The sequence below is a fragment of the Mastigoproctus giganteus genome, chromosome 1, assembly GCF_048544385.1.
Source record: "Mastigoproctus giganteus isolate SK-2022 chromosome 1, ASM4854438v1, whole genome shotgun sequence".
In the NCBI taxonomy this organism is placed as follows: domain Eukaryota; kingdom Metazoa; phylum Arthropoda; class Arachnida; order Uropygi; family Thelyphonidae; genus Mastigoproctus; species Mastigoproctus giganteus.
In genome coordinates, this window is record NC_143575.1 from 92041384 (window position 1) to 92061088 (window position 19705).

Here is a 19705-nt window from a genome sequence, read left to right on the forward strand (position 1 = left end):
TGATTCATAAAAATAGCTGCAAAGCTTGGATGATGAGGGTTATTTTTGCTTCATGGTTTGAAAGTGAGTTTGCACCATTGTTGAGATTCCACTTGCTTTCCAAAAAAAAACTTGAAGAAAATGCTCTATTACTGTTGGATCACTGCCCAGCTCATGCTTCGGCTGATGTCCTGAAATTGAAAGATGGCAAGATCAGAGTCACGTTTCTGCCAAGGAACACAACTGCACTAATTCAGCCATGGATCAGGGCATTCAAGCCTTCAAAGCCTACTATTATGTTGAGCTACTTGCTGGTATTGTGAACTCAGAAATTTAAGTTCTAGAATTTCTGATAGCATTAACACTGAAAGACATTGCATACAATATTGAATTATCATGGGAGAAACTAAGCTCAACAGCAATTGAAAAATGTTGGAAAAATGTATTGGAAAAGATGAGTTCACTAATAATAACTTTGAATTAGCAGCATTTTCAGAACAAGCAGCAAAGGCTCCTTGTAACATGCTTTATGGCAACCTTGGAGCAAATGATCTGGCTGCTTTGATTGAGGTGGACATGGAAGGCTCGAGTTGGACTTTACCTGAGAGAAGAAGAAATTGCAGCTTCTGTGAATAGTGGGAAGACAATTGACAAACAGAAAGCCAGTGACAAAGGGAGTGACTCAGAAGATAATGTAGACAACTTGTATAAAGAAATGCACTAGAAATTAAAAGTGCTTGAAAACATTAATGAGGTGACGGTGTAGTTAGAATGTCAGAGTAATAGTGAACATCTTCATTACAGAACAATACAGATCTTCATTTATTGCATCATTTATTGAATTATGTACTGAAAAAACACTGTCATCAGTTCTAGAAAACAAAATTACAACTATTTCAGAAGGGATGCATAAAATGTAAGTCCATAAAAGCAGTGTCTATTAGCAGAATGTAAAGGGAATGGTATAACTTTAATTTTTTTTTGGTCTGTACACTCATAGAATATTAGTGAATAAAAACTTTATTTAGTAAATAAAAATGTTATTTACTAAGTAAAGCATATTTATGCTAAAAAGATTGGGAAAAAAATGGTACTATTTTTTGGCTATAATGTGATTCACTTATAATACAGGTATTAAAGTTGTTGCCTGACACATGTTTTATGTCAAGGTTGCACTGTATTTCAATTCCTACAAATTTGTTTGTAGAAGTAAAATGTAACAGGCTAATTATCTACATAAAATCAGATATGCGTCATAAATAATTTGTGGAAAAATACATCTAATGCTTTTATAAAAACTCAGAAGCTCTTTAAAACTTACCCCCGTCATGTTGGTCATGGCTCATTCCAATATTATGTCCTAACATATGAGCTGTAGTACTAGCCACAAGGTGAGGTTCATAAATATTTGTATCCTCAAAAAAAGAAAAATATAAATCAATTGAATAAAAAACTAAGGAAGTACAAATTAATCAAATTTTTCAAATCTGGATAAGATAAATGGTTTGGATATGATGTAAATGATTTTGTCATAAAAAAAACAAGAATTTCAATTTAGTTCAAAAGATTACCTATTTTATTAATAATTATTCAGCATAATTGATCTAGTTTATTAATAATAACAAGTATAAGATATTAATTAAACAGTAATTAGACAAAGGATTTTAAACAAGAACAGATAACTAATTAAAGAATTAACTACTTTCTTAGCTATGCTAACCAAAAATAATTTATGTAACTCTCGTTTAACATTAAAAACTGGTGAACTGTCTATGCACTTTGACTAGTAGATAGATATATGTTTGGACTGATTGGGAGAGGGAAGTGCCAGTGGAAATATCTGTAGAAAGGGAAATAGCACAAATCAATGTCTGTATAATAGAAAGTGAGGTGAGGGATCATTAATTTAACTTGACTGCTTTCTTCTCTACAGATTCTAGAAGATTAAGAATGCTTTTTGGAACACCATCCCAGTGTGGGAACCATAATTTTAAGGTATGGTTACATTACTTGATGAAGTTCCATGAAATTTTTGTATAGATTATATATCACTTATTTGGCTGTCCCATAGTGCTGCAGACAATTCAGTCAATATATTATAACAATACAGTAATTACAATCAGACATGAAGGCAAAATGGCCAGGAAACTTTACACATGGCAACGTTGCTATATGACAACATTCACTCTCGCACAGCCCTGGATATCCAAGCTCAGCTACACTACTGGTAAGAAGTACAGTAATATCCAGCCAACAGCCCTAATATACTGCTTAAAAATCTTTAAAATAACTACCACTGAAAAAATTAACTTTAAACTACAACGTGCTTTTAGCAGAAATATTATGCAAAAAAAAAAAAAAAAAAGGTTTAAAAAACCTCAATTTACCAAAAGAACCCACTCCCCACAAACAAATAACAATTCATTAATGCCGCCTATGAACATACATGTGGTTATGCTGCAGCATGCCAGTAACTTTTCGTTTCTGAACAGTGGTAACATATAAGAAAAGTTTGATCACCACTGTTAAAATTACTTTTTATTTGCAACTCAAAAGGTCCTATTAAATCTAATTTTTATTATAAGTTTTGTCATTTTGTTATCTTATACTTAAATTACAGAACATATAGTGCCCAATACTTACTTCACTCACCCCTACTGCTTTGGCAGTGCATATACTGTCAGGAACAGCCATTCCTACTTCGCTACCCCGAAAATGTTTTCCCCTGAAAAGAAAAAAAAATACATCTATATAAACGAAAATGGAAAGTATTAATTACATTATATTTGCATTCCTAGATTTTGAAGGATTTTAGAAAACCTTCAGAAAAAATTAACAAACAGTCATTGAGACTGTCTTATCTCTTCTGAAAACAGTTCAACAATAACCAATATATTAGATTATGAACCTTGGCATTCAGTTCACAAAGGAGACAAGTAAATCTCACCAGATTCATGGAATATTCTGTTAACATTTTTATTTTAATTTATAAATTTGTGTGGTCTCTGAATGCACTTAGCTGCCACAAGACCAAAGACACAAGGTAGTATCAGAAAGTAGTGATAGGAATAATCAAGAATTATAATTGAAATAATCATGGAATTTTCATAACTGATTATATGCAGATTAGGTTATGAGAAATGTAATCACCTAATGACCGAGAGAGAGAGACTGTGATTAGGTGATTACTCATTGATGTATTTTTCTATGAGAGTTTTGATATAGATGTAGTTAAACACACACCCACACCCCCACACCCACAGAAAGACCAACTGGAACTATCGAAATTCCTTTTTTTCTTCTTCAGTTTTCAAATGTCAATTTCATAATTGACTAATTTGCATATAGTCAATTATTTCGATTATTGAAATAATAGAATTCTGATTCATTTGATTATGCCCATCACTATTAGCAAGCATACTAAGTAATTTCATTAGCATAAAAAAAAAAAAAAAGGAGTAATCCCGCATTGATACTCTCTTCATTTCAAATTAAAAATATGTCTGAAAAGACAATGGCAAACTCTGGATTTGATTTCCAAGAGTGTTTTTTTATTATCATTATCATTATTCTACAAGGTGATCAAATGTTATTATTCATGCTGAGACTAAAGATAATAAGCAATTGGGAATAAAGGACATTGATTTTGCATTAAAACCCAGTGAAAAACCATTTATAATGAAAAAAAAAATTATGTGCACTGTTTGTCCTGGTTAGGGGTCAGCGACGTGGATGGAATGCTTGTTGTTTCTCCTTTGATATGTCCAGCCGAATTTTTATAAGCCGACTGGCCAGGCTTGATGCTCTTGGTTTTATTCTGGCATTTTCTTCACCCAATGTCAGTGCAAACATTTATTGTATTTAGTAGTTATGGGCTTGAACCCTGGTCCACTCAAAGAGCAAGTGGCACTGCACTCTCACTCCTGACCACATAGCTATGTCATAGCCATTAAATCCATTAAAAACTAAATAAACTACAATCAAAGAAGGAAGGAAGGAAGGATTGAACTCTTGCTCATGACCACTTAGCTATGTCATATCCATTAAAAACCATTTATAATGGTTTTAATTAAAACCATTAAAAACTAAATAAACTTCAATCAAAGAAGGAATGTGTGATGACCAAATTAAAATGGAAAATCATCAGGAATTTCAGTATCTAGTGATCTGCTACATCTCAGATAAGTCAACTGCATACTGCTCATCTTCAAAAAGATCCAGTTTTAGTATGTGTGTTGAGTGAGCAAGAGTATGGATGCCATCAGCATTTTGCTTACTGAAACCATTTAAATCCTTAAGCACATCTCCATACAGGTCCCTACTTTTCCAAATGCTGCAGTTTCCAGAATGGAGGTATTTTATGGTAAGAGAACTCTTTTGTATCCTTCACGAATTTTGTTGCTCTTCTCTGCAACTGGTTCAACAAATCAACATTCTTCCTAAAATGATGCTTCCAGACCTGTATGCAGTACTCTGGACATGATCTAATCATTGCCTTATACAACAGGATAATTACCGCCTTATTCCTGTTGGAAAATTACTACTTTGAAGGCATTTGAAGCTTATTGTCCACCTCTGTATCAACTGAAAACTTTAATATTAAGCCTAATATGCCTTCATCAACATCATTAATAAATATTAAAAAGCAATTAGGAACCCAGCACAAAACCCAGGGGACTTCATTAATAACATTACTACAAAAAGAGCAGTGTCAATTAATAACCACTCTTTGTATTTTTCCACTTAACCATCCCTTTATCCATAACTGATGGATAAAGAAACAATGAAGCAAATTTAAAAACTGTCTGAGACTGCTGTAGTCACCTTTATGAAAGCAAAATTTCTTGCTTTTACCTTTGACAATAGTACTAGTGGCAAATAATGAAAGAAAGCATCATTTGCAAGTAGTTATATCTTTAAGCAGATCCTATCATTACATTGTGATCACTGCCATCTAATGGTTAATTTACAGTATCTGAAGATTCCTGATGCAGGAATAGTGACTGCTGATAACCAATCAAGAATATTGCTTTCTCTTGTTCTTCCTCTAACATGCTGCTAGATAAAACAGTCATCCATTAAATCCACAAAAGTTTTGCTACTAAGAGAGTGGCCAACCCTCAAGTTTCAGTCAATATCTAGAAAATTAAACCTACTATTATAAGATATTTTGATTTACTGGTCTAATTGTCTGCATAATTGTTTGTTATAATGATCACCAATCATTTGACCTGTAACACACTCTCACTCTCATTTTCATTTTCCCAATATCACACCAAACTGACTCACCATTCTAACTCAGCATCCACCTCAACCAGATGCCCTGCTTTGATTCTTTGCTGTTATATTTCATTGGCACATTCCATTGTCAGGAAAATGGTCAAATTTTTTTTATAATAGCAATAGGTGGAGTAGAACCAGGGTTAATTTGCAAGGAGCAACAATTTTAAACTGTATAAAAAACATTATGGGAATCTTGTTGTCTCAAAACTTAATACTACGACATGTTGGACAGACAACGTGTGTAATCGAGACCTGCTAATATTGGTGGGTCTTGATTACACAAGTTGTCTGTTCAACTTGTCAGAGCAACAATTTGTGATGTTACCAAGGTCGTCAAATTTTATTATTCACGTTGAGACTAAAGATAATAAGCAAGCATGAATAAATGATTTGTTCAATAAATATAGGACTGTGCTGAAAAATGCAGTGAGTGAAAATATCTTTGTGTTCTGTGTTTCTGACTATTTATTGCTGAAGTCCTTATAATTATTTCAAGACTAGACAGACAAACTCTATAAGGTTTGGGGAGGGGGTATTAGTGGAGCTGAACCTAGAGATGGAAGGAATCTATTTTATTGAGATGAAATAATTTTGAACAAAAGTTTAAGGAAACTGGTAGCTAGGAGCAAGGAAACAAGGGTAATATACAGGAACTCCCCAACTTCCATAAGTGTTGAGTTCTGTGGAACACTACATAAGTTGGATTTTACGTTAAGTCGGAATTTCCCCCATGCTTCTGCAGCACTCGCAACTGTGCTCGCTGAATTGATTGAATCAAAAAAGAAATGTATGATGAACAAGTAAATAGAATTATTTATTGTATTTATTCAATTTTTTTTTATCTCATGGGCAGAAAAAATTAAAGCATGCAATTTAAAATGCAATTATAAAATTACAAAAAAAAGAGAGGAACAGACATAATGTCAGTAAGTTTTACCTCTCGAGCATCATTGCCAGAATTGACGTCTTCATCTGATAAGTACACTACTGCAGAGGTTGTGGGCTGTGGAGATTTAGAAGGGATCGGCCGCTAAACCTTATGAAAGAATATATTAATGACTGACTGGATGGTGGCTTTTTTCTTTTCATCATAGATTTCTTTGTAGCAAGCAAGCATATCATTCACCCCTCTGTTACCTTTTAAGAATCGTTCGCTGTCAGGATCCATCTTCTCAAACCTTGTGATTGCCATCTCTCTGGTGATGAAGCATCTTGGCTCCTCATTTGGTTCATCTTGAGCTTTGTCAGCATTTTCTTATTTCACTATCACTGCCTGCAAGTCAATAAGTTCTTCATTAGATAATTCCTTCTCTTCTTCCTCTGTTAACTCCTCCACATCTTTGGCATCAACACCCAACTGAAATAGCTCTGCAGCCTTTACAATCTTATTTGTAACCTCTTCATATGATTTATCTTTCTCAAATCCTTCAAAGATGTGGAGGATGTTTATGTGCCATGGACATATTTTCTTCCATGCGCCATTTAAACAACTTTTAGTAATTTCTGCCCAGGCCTTATTAATGTTTAAGATGGCGTAGTAAATATTGTAAGATTTCTAAGTCTCTTAACATAAAATTTTTCTCATCATCTACTGCAGACAATGCCTGAGCAAATGTGTTTAAATAGTATGCTTTAAATTCGAAATAACACTCTGATCCATGGTTCGGATGAGTGAAGTTGTGTTTGGCAGTAAAAACATGACTCTCACGTTCAAATTGAAATCATCTAGATGCATAGGATGTCCAGGAGCATTATCTAATAGAAGCAAAACCTTGAAAGGAACGTCATTATCTTTACAATATTTTTCAACCTCGGGAATGAAGCAGCATTTAAACCAATCCTCAAAGAGAGATACTGTTATCCATGCTCTCTGGTTCGATCAGAAATGCATGGGTAGGTGGATTTATTGATTCCCTTAAATGCACGAGGATTTCCAGAAAGGTACACAAGCTGTGGTTTTAATCTGTAATCTCCTGCCGAATCAGCCCCAAGCAAGAGCTTAGCCCTATCTTTTGATGCCTTGAAACCTGGCATTGTATTTTCCTCTTTGGCAATGTATGTTTGATCCCGAATTTTTTTCCAATACAGAGCAATCTCGTCGATGTTAAAAATTTGCTGCATTGAATAGCTGCCTTCATCAATAATTTTTTCCAACACATCACAAAATTTGTGGAAATGAAACAAAATTGATTTAGAAATGAAGATGAAAATGACTAAGAAGTACGAAGCAGGATGAAGTTTGTCATCTATTGCAAGGGAATTAGGTCTCGCCGCTTCAACAGTGAATACTATTTTAAAGGACAGTGCGTGTATAAAAGAACATGTCAAAGAATTGATGCATTTAAGATCAACAGTGATCACAAAACAGCGTTTAGGTGCTATATTGAAAATGGAACAGCTGTTAATAATGTGAATGGAAAATCAGATTCAGAAGCGAGCAACTCTGAGTCTAATGATCATTCAAGCAAAGGCAACAAGTATTAATAAAGTTATTAAAGATAAGTATGGTGAACCCCAACCCAAGTTCGTGGCAAGCAACGGGTGGTTTAATAGGTTCAAGCATTGCGCTGGTTTCCACAACATTAAAGTATGCATTGAAGTGCTGATTCTGCAGCTGCAGTGAAATTTTGTGATGTGGTGGAAAAAATTATTGATGAAGGCGGCTATTCAATGCAGCAAATTTTTAACATTGACGAGACTGCTCTGTATTGGGAAAAAATGCCGGATCGAATATACATTGCCAAAGAGGAAAATACAATGCCATGTTTCAAGCCGTCAAAAGATAGGGCTAAGCTCTTGGGACTAATGCAGCAGGAGATTTCAGATTAAAACCACTGCTTGTGTACCATTCTGGAAATCCTTGTGCATTTAAGGGCATCAATAAAGCCACCCTACCAATGCATTTCCGATTGAACCATAGAGCATGGATAATAATATCTCTCTTTGAAGATTGGTTTAAATGCTGCTTAATTCCCGAGGTTAAAAAAATATTGTAAAGACAACAACATTCCTTTCAAGATTTTGCTTCCATTAGATAATGCTCTGGGCATCCTATGCATCTAGATGATTTCAATTTGAATGTGAGAGTCATGTTTCTACTGCCAAACACAACTTCACTCATCCAACCCATGGATCAGGGTGTTATTTTGAATTTAAAAGCATACTATTTAAGCACATTTGCTCATGCATTGTCTGCAGTAGATGATGAGAAAAATTTTATGCTAAGAGACTTTTGGAAATCTTACAATATTTGCTATGCCATTGTAAACATTAATAAAGCCTGGGCGGAAATTACTAAAAGTTGTTTAAATGGCGCATAGAAGAAAATATGTCCATGGCACGTAAAAGGCTTCGAAGGATTTGATGAATCATACAGATAAGATTGTTAAGGTTGCAGAGCTACTTCAGTTGGAGGTTGATGCCAGAGACGTGGAAGGAAGAGTTAATAGAGGAAGAAAAGAAGGAATTATCTAATGAAGAACTTATATGAAAAGAAAAAGCCACCGTCCAGTCATCCATTAATATGTTCATTCGTAAGGTTGAGTGGCCAACTGCTTCTAAATCTCTATAGCCCTCAACCTCCACAGTGGTGTACTTTTCAGCTGAAGACCTTGATTCTGGTAATGACACTCAAGAGGTAAAACTTTTTCCTGCCCATGAGATAAAAAATTGAATAAATGTAATAAATAATACTATTTATATGTTCATCAAACATTTCCTTTTTGATCCGATCAATTCAGCGAGAACAGTTACAAGTGCTGCAAAAGCATGGGAGAAATTCTGACTTACGTAGTGTTCCATGGAACGCAACCTTTACGTAAGGTTGTTCCTGTATATTTTCTGTAAAATAACTGGCATAAAATTCAGTTTTAAGTTGATTTCATAACATAAAACAAATACTGAAATTAAAATAAAATTAAGAGGAACTTACGTTAAAAGATGAGTAGCATCTTTGGCTACTTTATATAATTTGCGAGATGTATATTCCATAAAGTTGAGCAGAGTTTGCCTGACATCTGTACTTATTTCAATCTGATCTCCATGTGCCCATGTTTCAACATAAACAACAGAAACACGTGTATTCACTGTACGAAAATACTGCATGAAAGACAAAGAGAAGTTATTTATAATTAGAATTAAACTTTTAAATAAAATATAGTTAACTAGTTGTACCCGGCATAATATACAGCATCAACATCATATCTTAAAGGTTATTAATTAAATATCAACAAATTTTACTTATTTATTCATAAATTTTGTTATAAACACAATTAAAAATTTCATTCTTATCAGTTACAACACTTAACGAGTCCATTGATCTAACTCTTGAGAGACCAGCGTATTGTAGCCCATGACTGAATACAGATTTCTGAAGCATATTCTCTCAAAAGTCTGTTGCTGTGTCTTATTGAGGGTCATTGAAAATGCTAAATGTATAGGAAACTGTCTTATTTTGAATTTGAAAGGCATATTTGTATCAGATGGAATAAGAGGTATTTGCGGTATGAGAACAGCACCTAAGTTCAATCCATCTATTACGTGAGCTTTTAAGATATCTCTTTGTAGATGTGTAATTATCAATCTTGTTCCATTGCAGAGTCCCCTTGATAGCATAAGATTCTATAGTAGCACGATTACAGCACCTACTTTCAGTTTTAGCTCATGCGGAGGCATTCCTGTTGGTATTAGTATATAGAAGGAAGGGGATGAATCAGATTGGTCCACTTGATATTGATGGGTCAACTGTTGATGATCCTGCTCAGGTAGCTAACAAACTAAATGAATATTTTGCATCGACATTCACACATGAGGAGTTATTCAGCGAGGGGAATGCCAGAGGTGTATTCAACTCTAGCAGTAAGCTACAGAATCTTGAAATAACTGGGAGTAAAGTGGAGGAGAAACAGTTGAAGATAAACACAAGAAAGGCACCCGGGGTGGATGGGATCTATCCAGTTATATTAAAGGAGGCAGCAAAGAAAGTAAGCAAACCCTTAGCCATAATTATGAGAGCTTCCTTGGACTCAGGGGAGGTACCTATAGACTGGAAATGTGCAAATGTGACCCCAATTCACAAAGGAGGATCAAAGGCTGACACAAGTAATTATAGACCTGTGAGCTTAACTTCTGTTCCAGGAAACTTAATGGAGGCACTGGTTAAAGAAGCACTGCAGGATCATTTAGACAAGACTTCAGTTATAGCTCGGACACAGCATGGCTTTGTTAAGGGGAAGTCTTGCCTGACCAATTTGATTGGATACTATAATGCAGTCACAAAAGAACTGGATGCAGGGAATAGCTTTGATATTATATACTTGAATCTTAGAAAGGCTTTTGATACTGTTGCACATGGAAGACTGCTACACAAATTGGAGCAGTGTGACATTGGAGGCAAATTGCTGCTATGGATAAAGGGGTGGTTGAGGGGGAGAAGACAGAGGGTGGTAATCAATGGACACTGCTCATCGTGGACTAATGTTATTAGTGGAGTCCCTCAGGGCTCAGTGTTGGGTCCATTATTGTTTTCTGTATTTATAAATGATATTGATGATGGTATATCAAGCTTAATATCCAAGTTTGCAGACGATACAAAGGTTGGCAGGGTTGTCAAGGACACTACTGACACTATGCTGCTGCAACAGGATCTGGAAAGGTTGAGCAGATGGGCTGAGAGGTGGCAAATGAAGTTTAACATTGACAAATGTAAAGTACTACACATGGGAAACAGCAACCCCAGAGCAACGTATCAACTCTGTGGTAGTACACTGACAGTGGTAGAGAATGAAAGGGACTTGGGGGTGGTTGTGCAGGCAGATATGAAGTTCTCTGAGCAGTGCAGATGGGCTGCAAGAGTAGCTCATGGAGTATTGTCAATGATATACAGGAATTTTTCCAGCAGGGATAAGGAGGTGATTATTCCCTTGTATAAGGCAATGGTCAGGCCACACCTAGAGTACTGTATACAGGTCTGGAGGCCTCATTTCAAGAACGATGTAGAGCTGCTGGAACGAGTACAGAGAAGGGCAACAAGATTAGTGAATGGAACAAAGGGGTGCTCTTACGAAGAAAGGCTTAAGTTTTGCAAATTACAGTGTCTGTAGACTAGGCACCAGCGAGGTGATCTGATAGAGGTGTATAAAGCCTTGAATGGTTTGAGCATGCTCAATGCTGATGGGATTCTTCCTCTAGCTCAGAATAATCACCTGAGAGGGCATAAATTCAAATTGAGGAAAGACAGATGTAGGATAGACGTGCGGAAATTTGGCGGCTTTAGCCAGCGGGTGGTTGGTTGGTGGAACAGACTTCCATCCTTTGTAGTGGAGGTTGATAGCCTAAATAAGTTTAAGACTCAGCTGGACAGGTATTTTGAACGAACAGAGGGGTGAAGTGGGTTTTTTTTTTTGGCTGATGCTGCATAAGCTTGCTTTCTTGCATCAAATGCCTCTACTAATGCTAATGCTAATGTATTAAACTGTAAAGAAATTCTTCAGGGTATGCCAGATGCTCACCTTCATCGCTTGCTACAGTATCCACACTTTTGTAAACAGTCACTTCTCCCGGAATGCTGTGTAACACTTTGTTGTTCAGTTCCAAAGAATCCTTATTTGTAACACTTAGTATTGCTCTACCTTTGAGTTGCTGAGCTGTAACAGTGTTGAAGTTAATGTCACCATAGAGTTGTTCTACAGGGTATTGTGTGTTTGAAAAACAGGCTGCAGGCAAACTTATAGTTGCACCACTTCTTCAATCACCTACTTCTAATAGCCAGTCTGAAAATTCCTTCTCGCTTGCTATTGTTCACATATTACATATAAGTTTCGGTACATGGAATTGGGTCCATAGCCTGTGTTTCTTTATACAACTGGCAACCGTCAGAGATCTTCAGCCTCGTAGTATCACCAGTAGGACTTGCCTGAAGTCACCGCCTAGTAGTATAACCTTCACTCCAAAAGACTTGTCTAATCCTGTCAGATCATGCAGTAGTCTCTCTACTGCTTGAAGGATGTGAACGTGAGTTATTGATGCTTCTTCCCACACTATCAGTTTTGATTGTAAAAGTGCCTTAGCTTCCTCTGTTTGGCTTTAAACTGCATGTTGAAGTTGCATTCATAAGCAGAGGTATCTTGAATGTAGAGTGAGCAGTTCTACCTCCTGATAACAGAGTTGCTGCAATACCTGTAGACGCAATAGGAGTAACACTATCTCCCTTACCTTGTATGGTGTGTAGCATAATTGAGTAAAGAAATGTTTTTCCAGTTCCAGCCAGAACATCTAAAAAAACCAGTTATGATTGGTGTTTGACTTATTGTATATGGCCTCAAGAATAATCTCAAATGCCATTTTTTGTTTGTTGTTTAATTTTTCTGTATTTGCAATCGCTTTGGCTTGTTCTTCCAAAACTTCAAATGATTGCCAATGCAGAGGTGCTGTCATCATTTCAATAGCTGGTAGTTGCAATTTTCAAAGGCTCAGACCATAATTTTTCAACATTTTGTTTATTTCTTGCAAGAGCATAGAGAGGGCCAGTTTCTTCAGAATAACATCTTATGAAATCTTCACTCATGCCCTGCTTATGTCTTTCCCATAGTTCATGCATCTTCAGGTTCTCCAAATCCACATATCATTGCAAACAGCAACCGTATATAACTTGGTGTCATGTAGATGAAGTGTAGGTGTCATGTAGATGTAGATGAACTCTGTCATGTAGATGAAGGCTATCACAGTACCAAAAAGATTCCATTTGAGAATGTCGTCAATCAGTTCTGCAAGTTTTATTTTGAACACTCGCACAGTTATGTCTGATCTGTGTTCAGGTCACTGCTTCCCTTCCATTGCATTCACAATCTCAGGCCAGGCAGGATTGCAAGTAAATGTAACGAATAGATCAGGTCTCCCAAATTTTTATACAATTGCCATCACATCTCGATAGTTTTGTTGCATGTACTTTGGGCCGCCTTGGAAAGTCAAAGGCAGAATTATCATCTTCCATGCTTTCAAGTTTTGGTTTTGAGCTCTTGCTTCTACTGCATCCAATAGCCCATGGTACATTTACACTTGTAGATCTTTCTGATTATGGCATAAATTATGCCGGTTACAAAATAAACAGTTAAAATAGCAGTTACCTTTCACGCATAGCTTGCCTTTCTTCAGTCGAAAAACGTTAGTATAAAATTAAAAAAGAATGCCCAGTATACAGTGGTCATGTGAGGTGAACCACGTGATTGGGTGCTGGCAACAATTAGCAGTTGTTGTTGGGCAGCATACCTAAGCATTTTATATATTTGTGTAGTAGTGTTCAAAAATGGAGCATTTCTGTGTCCTGGCATTGTTCAGGCTTTTGCAATGAAGGGTTGTTAGAAGCGCGAGGCTCTTTGTGAAAGAAAGAGCTCCTCGTCAATTGTGACAATGTTGAACATTTCCGTGTTCCTCTCCATTGGCAATATTCCAGTACATGGTGGGATGCATTGTCTTGCCTGTCTTGTCTCTACAGACAGAGCATTTCCATGTCCCATCCAGCTGCCACACACATAGGAAATGCAATTGAGTCAAATTCGAAGTAGCGTTTGAAAACCCAACCCCAGGGGCCCAGATCTGGTGACTATGGGCTTGGCACACCCAGGGTCCCGAGCTCGATATCATCATTCTTCTCTTTCTTGGTGATTCCCTTTTACTTTTGACTTTCTCTCTCTCTCTCTCTCTCTCTCTCTCTCTCCTTCTTTCAGGGTTACTCATTTTTTTTTTTTTTTTTTTTGGCTGGTGCAGCATAAGCTTTAGGCTTTCTTGCACCATATGTCTAATAATATTTATATTTACAATGGTAATACTTTACACAATACAAAGTCTGGGTACAGTCTTCAACATCATTAAAACAACATAACTAAGGCTAAATGGAAAAAAAAATAATAGCAGTAATAAAAATTATTTTAAAGATTAATTTACAGACAGAGCATGCTTGGGACATTTAAATTTCAATGTTATGTTGCTCTCTTCAATGTGCTCATATTCTAAAACACTGCTTAAATGTATGTACTTGCATAACAAGGTGTGGGTAAAAAATTAACTCTGATTCATTACCCCATCACTCATCTGACCTAGTAAAATATATAATATATGCAAAATACTTCTCTTTAATGATAGAATGAAAAGAGACAATATGCAGGGCAAGGGAGATTACAAAGCCTACTGGGAGTTCACGTGGGATTAGTAATTATGCAGACTGTGAGGGAACTGCTTAAAGTGCACAAACAGGCATATACAGTGAAACCTCCCTTTAACGGACAGCCATGGGGAACGAGAATGTGTCCGTTAGAGAGAAGTGTCTGCTAACAAGAAGTCTGGGGGAGAAAAAAAAAAGAAAGAAAGAAAGAAAAATCATTAAACGTTTAATGTAAAATTAAATTAAAATATATACAGATTTTGAACAATATTTTTGTAAATAATATACAATTACCTACACAAGAGATAAAGAAAAATCGTTAAATGTTTAATGTAAAATTTAATTAAATTATATACAGATTTTGCACAATATTTTTGTAAATAATATACATACAATTGTGCTATGCATATTATGACTTTATCTTAAGAAAAATACATACAGTAATCACTTATTTTCTTCTGCACCTTCTTCCGGCTGATAATTTTGTTTTCAACATTTGTTTGGAGTGAAGAAACCATCAAAAGTCCTTCAGTATCTTCTTCAGCAGCGAAAAACATTTTTAAACGATTGATTTGTATGAGCGCTTCTTCTATTTTCATCGGTGGTTCATCGTTAATATGTTCTTCGACAGAATGACCTCCTTCCATTTCTTCATCCTCATGAGGAACTTCTTGAAAAATATCGATGATAATGTCGTTGATATCTAGAGTACCATCTTCTGTAGTGAGGTTCGAGTCTACATCTTTGTAGCCAGGGTCACTTGTAGCTGAAGTATTGTACATTATCAATAGATGTTGAAGTTCTTGTTCTTCTTGGTGCTCCACATTGCTGTTCACAACTTCCATTTTTGCATTTGAGAAGCCAGACTTTACAAAACAGTTCACGACAGTTTGTTTTCTAATTGCATTTACTGAAGAGGAAATCCATTGAATCGCATCTAGGATGCTGAGTTTCTTTGCAAGGTCACTCGCACATGTTACATCATTCATGTTTGCAATGAGATGTCTTAAAACACATTTTCTGTAGTGAAGTTTAAAATTTTTTATTGTCCCTTGATCCAAGGGTTGACACTCTGCAGATGTGTTTGGTGGCAGAAAAATGATTTGAATGATACAATTCAATGTGCAGGCGAGATGCAGCATTATCCATGAAAAGAATAATTTTTCTGTTTTGACGAATCACATTTTGGTTAAAGTGACTTATCCACTCGCTCATGATATCTCGTCTCATCCAAGCTTTTTTATTAGACTTCCAGTCAACATTCAAAAGATTCAACTTTATGCCCTTGAAACAACGAGGATTTTGTGGTTTTCCTATAACAAGAGGTTTCAAAGTCTCCCAGCATATTTGTACACAATAGTACAGTCAAGTGTTCCTTAGAAATTTTTCCGCCCTGACACTTTTCGTTTTTTAGACTCATTGTTTTTTCAGGAAGAGCTTTAAAAAACAACCCTGTTCGTCACAGTTGTAAATATCAGCTTCAAAATCACGACATAAATCTTCCAATTTGACAGTCCACATGGTTACAACCCCAGTATCAACAGATCCACCTTCACCACTTACGGTTTTCCAAGAAATTTTATGCCGAGTTTTGAACTTGTCTAGCCATCCCACAGAAGCTTTGAACTCATTTACTCCCATAGATTTCGCAACCTCCAAAGCCTTTTCCCTAATAATAGGCCCATTAATGGGAATTTGTTTAGCATGTGCGCGACAAAACCACTCATATGTAACATTGTCAATTTGAAGTCATAATTTGTCAATTCAAGTCATAATTTGAAACCATAATTTTTTCAACATTTTGTTTATTTCTTGCAAGAGCATAGAGAGAGAACAGTTTTTGGGAATGATTTTTGAACCTGATCATTTACGTGTTGCCAAAATTGTTTGAGCAGTTCATTTTTTATCTTCAGGATGTCACTTACCTGTATCTTCCCAATTTTGAATTTTGCAGCGAGATTACGAACACTATTTTTTTGCCGATTATACGCATTAATGAGTTCGACTTTATCTTTTAAAGTTAAATGTTTACGAGAAGACATTGTGCACTTCACACGACACTGAACAAAACTGAAAACTGAAACTCAAAAGACGAAAGACCGACAAAATTTCCCCCGCCCCCTGCTCACACTGAATTCATCCGAAGTTTTACACGTGCCTTAAAATTCTTGAAAAAGGGTTTAGAACCGTGACGTAAACCTTGATAAAATTCACAGAATCAGAAATAGAAAATAAACACACGATTGAGGCAATACGTGGAAGAAACGTTCCTAGAAAAAGGGCTGTGAGCTCGCCCACTGTCCGTTATGGGGAGATCAAATTAAGTGCTAATCTAAACGAAACAGTGCAGATGGCCTGTCCGCATCCGTTACAGAGAATGTCCGCTAGACAGAAGCTGAAAACACGTTAAAACCAATAGAGGAGAGTTGGGGAATTTGAAAATGTCCATTGTAGAGAGATGTCCATTAAAGAGAGCTGTCCGTTAGGAGAAGTTTCACTGTATACACAAGGTTAGCATTAGCAAGGGCACACGATAAAAGAAAGAAAGCTTATATAGCATCAGCCAAAAAAAAAACACACACAACACACCCTTCTCATTTCACCCATCCACTCACTCCAAATGTTTGTCTAGTTCTGCCTTGAATCTGTGCCAGTTATCAACTTCTACAACAACAGATGGAAGTTTGTTCCAGCAATCAACCACCCGCTGGCTAAAGGCTAACTTCCACACATCTATCCTACAACTGTCTTTCCTCAATTTGAATTTATGCCCTCTCAGGCGATTATTCTGAGCAAGAGGAAAAATCCCATTAGCATTGAGCATGCTCACACCATTCAAGACTTTACACCTCAATCAGATCACCTCACAGTTGCCTAGTCTCTAGACATAGTAATTTGCTAAATTTAAGCCGTTCTTCGATAGAGCAACCCTTTGTTCCATTCACTAATCTTGTTGCCCTTCTCTCATTCCAACAGCTCTACATCCTTCTTAAAATGAGGCCTCCACACCTGTATACAGTACTTAAGGTGTGGCCTGACCATTGCCTTATACAAAGGGATAATCACCTCCTTATCCTTGCTAGAAAAATTCCTGTATATCATTGACAAGACACCATGAGCTACTCTTGCAGACTGTCTGCTGCTCAGAAAACCTCCTATCTGCCTGCACAATTACCCCCAGGTCCTTTTCACTTTCTACCACTGTCAGTGTAATACTACACAGTTGATACTTTACTCTGGAGTTACTGCTTCCCATATGCAGTACTTCACATTTATCAACATTAAACTTCAGTTGCCACCTCTCAGCCCATCTGCCCAACTTTTCTAGATCCTGTTGCAGAAGCATACTGTCATTAACAACCCTGCCAACCTTCGTATTGTCTGCAAACTTGGACATTAAGCCTGATATACCATCATCAATATCATTGATGAATACAGAAAACAACAATGGACCCAACACTGACCCCTGGGGGACTCCACTAATAACATTAGTCCATGAAGAGCAGTGTCCATTGATTACCCCTCTCTGTCTTCTACCACTCAACCATCCCTTTATCCATAGCAGCAATTTGCCTCTAATGCCACACTGCTCCAATTTGTGCAGCAGTCTTCCATGGGTAACAGTATCATAGGCTTTTCTAAGATCCAAATGTATGCTATCAAAGTTATTCTTTGCATCCAGTTCCTTTGTGACTACATCATAGTATCCAATCAAATTGGTCAGGCAAGACTCCCCTTAACAAACTCATGCTGTGTCTGAGGTATAACTGAAGTCTTGTCTAGATGATCTGCAATGCTTCTTTAACCAGTGCCTCCATTAATTTCTCTGGAACAGAAGTTAAACTAACAGGTCTGTAATTACCTGTGTCTCCCTTTGATCGTCCTTTGTGGATTGGGGTCACATTTGCACATCTCCAGTCCATGAGAACCTCCCCTGAGTCCAAGTAAGCTCACATAATTATGGCTAAGGTTTGCTTACTTAATTTGCTGCTTCCTTTAATATAACTGGATAGATTCCATCCACTCCAGGTGCCTTTCTTATGTTTACCTTCAACAATTTCTCCTCCACTTTACTCTCAGTTATTACAGGATTATCTAGCTTACTGCCAGAGTTGAATACACCTCTGGCATTCCCCTCCCTGAATAACTCCTCACGTGTGAATGTCGATGCAAAATATTCATTTAGTTTGTTAGCTACCTGAGCAGGATCATCAACAGTTGAACTATCGATATCAAGTGTACCAATTTGATTCATCGCCTTCCTTCTAGAGTTTATATAAGTAAAGAACTCTTTGCTGTTTTTCTTTGCATCCTTTGCCAAAGATTTCTCATAATCTGCCTTTGCCTGCCTAATCTCCTTTGTGACTTGGTTATAGACCAGTTTATATCATAGGCTGCTGTATCACTTGTTAATTTATATGTATCCCATGTATTTTTCTTCTCTGCCACATGTCTAATTAGTTCATCTGAAATCCATTTAGGCCTAAAACTTTAACAATATTTCTTAGTTAGTATGGAAAGCCTAGCTTCCAAGATTAATTCTTTGACTGCTTCCCATTTTGAATTTGCTGTTGATAACATCATCGGTTGGTCCCACCATATAGAATTTAAATACTGTCTCAGACCACCATAGTCACCTTTATGAAAGCAAAAAACCTTCCCTTTACCAATGATGGTAGTTACCTCTTTGAGTAAATCCCACTTCAGCACATTGTGGTCACTGCCACCTAGTGTTTCCTTTATCTGCAGATTCTTAATGCCTTAAGAATCAATACTGATAACCAAATCAAGAGTATTACTCCTTCTAGTTACCTCCTGAACATGCTGCTGTAGAAAACAACCATCCAATAAATCCACAAAAGCCTTGCTAGTGTGTGAGTGACCAAACCACAAATTCCAGGCAATCTCTGGGAAATGAAAATCCCCTATTATAAGACACTCTGATTTACCTGGCACACTATTTCTCTGTACAACTGCTCATTATACTCATCAGATTCATTACGCCTATAACACACACCAACTCTCATTTTTCCTTTCCCAATGCTTATGTCACACCAAACAGACTCAACATTGCATTGTCCACCAATATCAATTGGATGCACTTCCTTAGATTTTAGATTTTGTGTGTTTCTTAACTAACAGCATAAAGCCTCCTATCCTGTCCTGTCCTGTCTATCCTTTCTGTACACATTCTATTCCCCAAATTCCAATTTTGAACTGCTCATGTCTGTGTGACATCAAGTCTCTGATATCCCAACAATATATGCCTTTGATGTCTTGACTAGC

At 36.6% G+C, this 19705-nt stretch overlaps 1 protein-coding gene across 10 annotated transcripts in view; it reads right to left on the bottom strand.

The window, feature by feature from the left end:
• Nucleotides 1-19705, bottom strand: part of LOC150090991 (disintegrin and metalloproteinase domain-containing protein 11-like) — a 1161948-nt gene that overhangs the window by 636172 nt on the left and 506071 nt on the right. For all 10 annotated transcript variants that reach the window (XR_016546962.1, XR_016546963.1, XM_090373761.1 and 7 more), the window contains 3 exons: nucleotides 9194-9360; nucleotides 2623-2704; nucleotides 1301-1394 (listed from right to left, as the gene is read on the bottom strand). Coding sequence is in view for 8 of the 10 variants with exons in the window: in XM_090373761.1 (XP_090229887.1) it covers nucleotides 1301-1394; nucleotides 2623-2704; nucleotides 9194-9360 (343 nt within the window). In the remaining 2 variants the exon portion in view is untranslated. The remainder of the gene's footprint in view (nucleotides 1-1300; nucleotides 1395-2622; nucleotides 2705-9193; nucleotides 9361-19705) is intronic.